The sequence below is a fragment of the Rhea pennata genome, chromosome 25 (assembly GCF_028389875.1).
Source record: "Rhea pennata isolate bPtePen1 chromosome 25, bPtePen1.pri, whole genome shotgun sequence".
NCBI classification, from domain to species: Eukaryota; Metazoa; Chordata; class Aves; order Rheiformes; family Rheidae; genus Rhea; species Rhea pennata.
Genome location: NC_084687.1, coordinates 6,265,834 through 6,274,488, shown reverse-complemented (window position 1 = coordinate 6,274,488; position 8,655 = coordinate 6,265,834). Strand labels below are relative to the sequence as shown.

The 8,655-nt window shown below is 35.8% G+C and overlaps 1 protein-coding gene across 1 annotated transcript in view; it reads right to left on the bottom strand.

The window, feature by feature from the left end:
* Positions 1-830: 830 nt before the first annotated feature.
* Positions 831-8,655, bottom strand: part of CR1 (complement C3b/C4b receptor 1 (Knops blood group)) — a 43,443-nt gene continuing 35,618 nt past the window's right edge. Inside the window, 5 exon segments of the mRNA XM_062594820.1 lie at positions 831-2,799; positions 4,811-4,916; positions 6,801-6,867; positions 7,613-7,639; positions 7,975-8,166. Coding sequence (XP_062450804.1) covers positions 4,826-4,916; positions 6,801-6,867; positions 7,613-7,639; positions 7,975-8,166 — 377 coding nt within the window. The 3' untranslated portion in view covers positions 831-2,799; positions 4,811-4,825.

Below are 8,655 nucleotides of genomic sequence, written 5' to 3'. Positions count from 1 at the left end.
TATCATCAGTTCCAGATTCTAAACTGAAATAATTCATGTGGGACTGAGCTTTAGAAAAATGGCGCAGCATTCACTACAATTAGGACAAATTAATTTGTAGTGTCTAAGTCAAACTGCCTAGCAGCAGCCTAGCATCATATGCTCACTGCAATCTCAAAGAGACTTAACAGTTTCTAAACATATATAATCTACATACTATCACTATTTGCAATCTATACCTACTAATTTGAGTATCACAACCACAAATTAAAAATACAGCACACTAAGTTATTTTTCTATTCTATCTTCAAAAAAGCTCCATACTATTAAGAGAGCTGATGCCACCCATTTCTTTGCAAAGAAATCATAGTCTTGAATGTGAACTTAGCACAATAAATAAGTAAATAAAAAGATCACATTCTATTTACATTTTACTTAAAACCAGAATTACATCTGTCACACAATCAATAGAGGTGCCAGACACTGTATGGGCTACAGACTAGAGTTACCATTGCTCTTGATTTAGTGTTACATCATAACAGGCACAATCTTCCCCATTAAGTTTTTATCAAAATTTTCAGGTGAGAACACTGTAAGGTTTTTAACTCTGGAAAATCCTTTGCTCTTCTAAAAGAAAACCAAAGACAAGAGACTGCTCAGCATATAGATATACACACTCTCTACTCTGTGCATCCAAGTTTTCATTAGTTTTGTGCACAAAGTTCAAACTTTCATCTTAACAGTTACCATCTAACGCGAGTTTGATATGTGTAAAGTCAGAAGTGCACATCTTCAAGAACAATGGAAAATATCATTTAGGACATGACGAATAAAAGACACTTACTGCTAAATAATTTAATATTTTTATTTGTAATATTACAAATCATCGCTAGGCTTTACATCTAAAATAGAAATACAAGCCCAACCTTTACAAAAAGTTTTCACTTCAGCATTAAGTGCATTTCAGCATATTTTAAAATTTTTTAAGATGCCATACATGATCAAGCTAGCTAATGACCAATACAGGCAATTCCAATATATTATCACAGTATTTACAAACAACAAATCATTATCAAACTATACATCAGCTACTTGAGAGGCACTGAACAACAAGTCATTCTGTTTAGCAAAAAAAATCCTTTTTCATATTCAGAGATCGTTATGAACTCCTAACAATACAACTGCTGGGACTGTCCCAAAGAGCCCTATTAAAACCCCAAATAGTCTCACATTGTTAAAACAATCTGTTCACAACAGAGGAGAACAAGCACCAATCTACCAGACAAGCAGGAATAGTTTAAATGCTGCCTCAGCCATCTGAAGTGAGGTAACTTGTTTCTTCTAAGAAAAGTGGTTCTTGTAAGTTGCCTGTGTGTTCTTCGAAAGAAAACTCAGATTCACCAAGCCAAAAACTGCCCTAATTTAGTTTTCAGTTATAATTAGCGAGCACACTTAGGCATTTAAAGTAACAGTTATCAATGCAAGTCCAAGTCTTAACTCACAGTAAATTCCGTGATGGGAGCTCCTAGAGTCACAATCTGACTAAACTGTTTCAATAAAGTCACCAACCATCTAAAGAGAGACCAGCTCTTCTGACACTGCCAACATACCCACTCCTTCACTCTTGCCACCAAGTTGGTCTGGTCTTCCTTTGAGACAAGGAGAGCCAGGAGTCAGACAGGGAAAGGCTCATGTTTCTCAACAGACATGCATATTACCCTGCATTATGAATTTACACTTGGCATAGTCGTCTGTATACAGAGATTTGAAATGCTGTATGTGAATTTATGATTTTAAGGAAAAAAAGCAAGGAAGCCAGATCCTTACAGCAACCTTTCTGTCCTAGCAAGCAACATAATTATCTCTAAAAATGCCAGCAATGCTAAATAAAAATCAAGCTTGCACCCTAAGGAAGTTGAATTGTGTTCCCAACAAAAGGCTGCTTGCTGCCCTGGGTTTCTCAGCACTTCTCTTAGTTCAGTATTTTATATCAATAGGCCACCAAAGCTGAAGGCAGGGGACACCCTTGCTATGGAAACCTTCTATTTTCTATTCCAGCAGCTTCACTGTAGCCTGTCCGGGACCAAACCACAGAGGCAGGAATATATATGGCTTTCTTCCTTCTTAAAGGCAATGGAAAAAAACTACAGAACTCTTGACCCAAAGGCACGGTTTAATTCATTAGATATAAGAAAGCAGACTTTGGCAGACAAAGAGGTAGTGTATACAAGACCTAGACTGTGAAATTTTTAATAGACACAGCCTTAAAAAGTATCAATCTCTTAAGCAAATAAATTATTAAAATATTTCAGAATACAAAACACATCATCATTTATACCACCTCAACTGCAAAAGCAAACTAGAAGCATATTAAGATTTTAATGAGCAGAGCTATTACTGGATAGTCTTCTGTAAGAAGAGGCAACAGTGAAGAGAGTAAGCAGCAGCAGCTGGTTACAGTGATAACAGTGATACTTGCAGTACTCCCGCCAACGCAGACATACTCCCACACAATACAGGTAAGCATCTTTTTAAAGGCAATTTCACACACACAAAATACAATAGGTATGGCCCAAAAAGAAAGCACAGATACATATTCTCACTTTTTATCCTATTAACAATCTCCTACTACAGAACAGATTGTAACAGATTGTAACTTTCAACATCAGAAGTACGAGGTATTCCTCTGCAGAAATTCAACACCAGTGCAATCATTTCTCATAGACATACTCAACTTTAAATTCCCTCCCGCCCCCAGAAAAGGTCATTCATGCTTTACAGCTTGTATATTTGGCAGTACAGGAAGTGTTCTCAGGTTTCCTACAAACAAAAAAACAAGTCAAATCAGAGATTTTACATTTAAATATTTTTTATATTTATTCTGAAAGCAAATCCTTAGCTTTATCATTCAATCAACAACCAGAGACATGAAACATCATTATTTGTCCTCTTTGTAGTAAGCAACTGCTGAAATATATCAAACGTATTTGATAATATATATCAAATATGTCGAATATATTGTTAAGCACAGTAAGAAACCGTTTCAGTTTCATTTGCTAGACTGCTAAAACAAAAAACCCAAAAAAACAAAAACCACAACCCAAGGACTAGAACAGCATTTGATCCAAATGGATGGATCATTTCAAGTGATGAACAAACCATGCCAGATTATTACCAGAAACTGAACATACACAGAACAGGCCCAGGTTTCCTAACTAATCTGGACTGTATCATAGTCTGAATATTAGTTTGTAAGACTTTTGATTTTTGCAGTCCACTAAGAATATATTTACAATATTTAAACAAATGAGGATTCAAAATTTTAGTTACATCCATGACTACTTATACTATACATTTTCAAATTTTCAAATTGCTCAGTTACACATGAATTATGTTTGGAGGGGAAGGCAGGGGGAAATAACACTTCTGCATTATTACTCAAGGTCTGTAAGGTGTTCCCAGACACCAAAAATTCAGTAGTCTGTAGTATGTACACATACCAACTGTTGGTATGTTGTACCAATTTCTCTCATCACTGTCGTCTGACGAAGGGAAAACTATAAATAGGAATTCCTAATTCTTTCCTCCCCCCCCTTCTTTCTGACTCTCCAAAAGAAAGGTAAGTTTTTTGGGTTAGATGGCCTTATCTCAATTAGAAAAAATCTTAAGTAAGAGACAAAAAAAAGTATTTCCTAGTTCCTTTGTTATTTTTAGAAAAAACGCCAGGCTGAAGTTTTATATATGCCATCTCAAATTTAGCAAAAATACAGAAAGGTCATTTGATCTTAAAATAAAAATCAGGACTATGCATTTAAAGATCTTTGCATTAATTCAGAATAAGAAACCTAACATTTAAATAATCACCTTCTCACAATTTGTGGAATGGAAAAAAGTAACACAGATATTAGCATAGGAAAACAACTGTAGTACAAACTTGGACCATTAAGGCAGTAACAACAAAATTCTAACAGAGTACATTTAAATTAAGCACATAAATCTGTGCTACTGTAACAAAAGTTTGAAGTCAGTTTTTTTAAAAAGTTAATTTAGACTCTACAGTACAGAAGTGCAGGAGCAATCACAACTGCTATCAAATGCCTCTAATTACTGGACTAAGCAAGAGTTAAAAGTATAGGAAAGAAAAATGATTCCAGAGAATCAACTACATTTTGGCCGCTTTTAGGGCTACAGAATTCCAAATTTGAAAAACAGACCTGCTTTTTATACAAAGGTTTAAGAGATCTTGTTTGCATCTTAATTTATTTTTCTTAGAAAGTTGAAAATGAATCAGAAATTCTGAAAGACACATAATCACACTGCATCTGAAGGGATGCATACTACCATTTCAATTCTACTATCTGCATGAGGGGGAAAATCAGTTTCCAGCTCCAGTAGTCTTCTGATTACATAAAACAGTATCATTAGTTAGCAAAAGTAAGACACCATTGGATTCTATTCCACATTACAGTCTGGTGCTTAAATGCAGAGCGTGACTGAAATGCATACGACATTCTACTGAGCAAGTACCTGGTTTCTACCTTACAATAAGAAGTTACTCAGTCTTTAAAGACAACACAAAACTAAGATCTGTGATATGCAGTCACTCAACGCTATCACTTAGGGTACCAAATGACAATTCTTCAGGTAGAGGTAACATACCTTAGTCTCCTAGAATAAGTGTACAAGAAATAAGAGGCATACTTACTATAACCTTTTCTATAGGAAATCATTGTTCACAGCTAGTTAAATTCCATACTTCCCCTGAAATTCAGGATACACTATAAAAAAAGACTTGGACATTTGCAATGACGCTTAAGTGGAATGCATATACCTTTTTAAGATTCAGTTAATTCATTTCTGCAGTGTCTTCTGTCTCAGATGGTACATTAGTTTTTAAAATACATGTTTCCTTGCAACTTTCATCAACTGTATAAGAGCTGAACAGTAGAAGAAGGAAAAAGTTCTAATTGAATATTCTATAAAACTGGTAGATTAAACACAAAAGAAAAGAGAGCGGGCAAAGAAAGATTTTTTGATGTAATGTGAAGACTACAATTCAGCCAGTAGGAGGTACTGGTAGCATAATGGTTTGTAAAGGCTAAGGTAATTCAGGAATGCAACACCACTGAATGGTGAGATTTAGGCCTTAGTAAAAGGAAATTACAATATTGTCCTTGTCTGAAAACCCAATCTAATTTCAGATATTCCTAGCAAGGAAGCTTAAGGAAAGTGCATTGGGTGCAACAAGACTTTTCATACAGTAAAGTTTTCAGGAACATGATACTGCTTAATTTTTAGTGCTATTGCTTTATACCTCACTTCTCTCCAAACTGAGAGCTCTCTCCCGAAATGAAGGCAGAAAGTACTGCCATACTACTATCAACTCCCAAATACTGTAATTCAGGCTATCCAGTTTGCAGATTATTCAAGCCACAGATGAAAAGCAAACGCAGCAGCACAGAAGTATACAGCCACAGACACACTGCTTAGAGGGCCACTTTGACCCCTGGAATGATGCTCTACTGCCTATATAGAGCTTACTTAGACTAAAACCTCAACAGAGCTAAGCTAGCTTCAGGATTCTCCCAAGTAGTACTGTGTGTACTGCAGTGCAAATATAACTGGAGTATAATTCTTCTGATCTGCTTTACTGAAAGCATCCCTTCTACTGTCTCACACACCTCAGGCATCTTTTGACAAAGTCTGCTGGAATTCAAACCAGTTCCAGCAAGATGCACACCTCTGCACATCGTAACATTCTAGATGTACCAGCTAACTTGCTCGGTCTTGAGTATTTCGTCTGTTACAAATTATTTCTCCAACAAAACAAGATTTTTTTTTCCCCTAAGAAGTCAGATATCAGTGCAAGAAGCAACGCACAAAAAAAAAGCGTCTTTTAAATCTTCTCTCCCCCCATCCACAAGAAAGCATATTATAACCAGTTGTTTCGAAGATAGTTTGAAAGGTCCTATATGATTCATTAAACCAAAAGATTATTGCTACTTATGCAGCTAATACATTAAAGCCTTGTAAAGTCAGCTGTAAAATAAGGTCACCAATCATTGCTGCTGTAAGAGAAGAAATGCTGAAGTGGATCCACAGATTAACACATTCTACAAGCCAAATTGACTAATTGTTTTTTGAACAGTGTAGCAGCACTGCTTCAGGCCAAAGTTTTTGCTTTCCTGGTAATTAAGCCCATATGACTTTATGCAAAGTTCTTTCTGCTACAAAACATGAACACACTGGTTCTTCAGTCATCCTCTCCACTGCCACTGGTGCACCTTATGTAGAAGAGAGGAGGAGAACAGAAGAAACTCCTCACTTCACTCCTAAAGCTTCCAGTCCATTTAAACCACCCTGGCTCTTAAAAACCTAAGGAGACTTTTCCTAGTGATTCCAACAACTATTAAGGCAGCAAATAAAATAGATGACGCTCATACAAGCCAATGCTACACTGCTTTTAAGACAGAAACTGACACACTTTAGAGCAGACATGGATATTCTTTTCACAGTTAAGCACACCCATGTCAACTGTAGGCATAAGGATGTTATTTTCCTTGAAATCAGCAAAAGCATTAATTAGCAGTTTATTTGACAACGAATACAAAAATAAAGTCCAACACATTGTTAAGCACTTTGGCCTTCCATCACTGCTGTGATAAGCTCACATATAATTAAAGCATTTTAAAAAGAAAAGGCAAGTAAGGCTCAAGAAACTTTCATACTTGTTACCACTGCTCTTGCACAGTCACACATAAATTGCCAAAGGGAAAAAGAAAAAAGAAAAAAACAGAAATAGAAATAAGAGGTTTACTCACCCTTTTTGTGAAAAGACTATCTTATAGACCCAGAAGGCTGCCATCAACACCAGAACTGCCACAATTGCTTTAGGAGGAATTAAAAAAGCCTTAAAATGATAAAGATCACCACTACAGCTCACAAAAGAGCCTCAGAAATTAGCAAGATACCAATGTCTTTACTCTCCTGTCAGTCCTATCCAGCACCCTACCCTTCCAACACTTAATATGCATGGCTGATGCCTTACTCAAGATTTTTCAAGACAGTTTAGTTCAAAGACAGCGATCACTAAGATGGCAAAAAGCAACCAGCTTAAAAATACTAAAACAGATGTCATAACATCCTAACATTAATTTTTAGAATGCGTTTATAATGTGGCAGCAGACCAAATTCATAAAAGCTGTATTATAAAAATGGATAACAAATGCAAGGACGATGGAGGAAGCAATCTGTTGGCTAAGCCTAGTTATTTATCTTTCGAGAATTTCAGCAAACCCAAAGCATTCTCCGCATTTTGGACACAGGAAGCATACTTCCTGCTCTGAAGAGTTTATGAAACTGACAAATGTGGAATACTGCCTTTGAAATCTGATGCATCACATATGACAAAAAAAACTCGTTTTACATAAAATTAATTTATAATTTCCAAGCAATGACAACTTTTCTTGAACTGTGCAGCTTTAGAAGTAAAAAAGTATTTTTAAAAATAAGAAAACTACAAAATCATGTTACATTATTGTAGTCACAGGCAATGATCAAAAACAGAACATCAATTCCACATAAAAAATATAATCCAGATTGTATCTTGCTCAGGTTTTTATAAGATACTTACCACAGATGATGACGATAACATACACACCTAAAAACAGAGTAAATCAGTATCATAAGCAGAACGTGTGTTTCTTATTCAAACATATGATACAAGTATGTGCTCAAGGTTACTTCAAATAGATCAAGCACTTTTGTCAACACAAGCCTTGTAGCAGGCCAGTTTATATGATAACATCTGTTACAGCCTACAATATTCCTGTTCTTAAACGTATTTTACTAAAATAACTATTTTTCCTCATGTTAAAAGAGAGAGAAGTTTGCATTAAATGACTTTTCCTAAACACAAAAGCATGCCACCAACCAGTAAACCTTTTGTTACATGCATTTTTTATTCTAAAGGAAATTCTTGCAGTTCATACTTACTTAGCTGGCAAGTTGGTACTTCAGGCATCCATTTGTTTTCTCCAATATACTGAATATTAGCTTGACCATGTAATGTGTAGCCCGCGTAACATTCAATTGTAACAATATCTCCTACAGAATATGAAGATTTTAATCCAGCAATTACTTTACCATGACTAATATTCGGAGTAGAACCAGAATCTATAGGCCCACCTGGAAAAAAGAAGAATAAAGTCCAAATATAGAGCTGGTATGTGAAGCAGAGGTTGTCATCAAAAAAAAGCTCTACATTTGTGCAACTATTGGAAGCTTTCAGTCCTGAGCACACTTTATATCAAAAGCTTTCCTGCTTGCTAGAGGCTGCAGATACATCTGTTGATGGACATGCTTCACACCTTAGCAGAAATATACATCTCAACTTCATTAAAAAAGCTGCAGCAAAGTAATGATAACCTTTCCAAATATATTGTAACCAGTGTTCACATGGTGCAAACTGTGGTTAATATAAGGTCTGTCATATCAGAGGAAGAATCTTCAGAACACTCTCGGAATAGGGTTCACGCTACCTCTTGGATTTTATCACTTTCTTTAAACAAATCTGAGACTAAAAAAGGACTACAACCACATCCAAAAACTCCTCTCAGTTGCTCAAATCCGCCCCAAAACACTCACAGTCTGTTAGAATCTTATTCTTCCTATCTG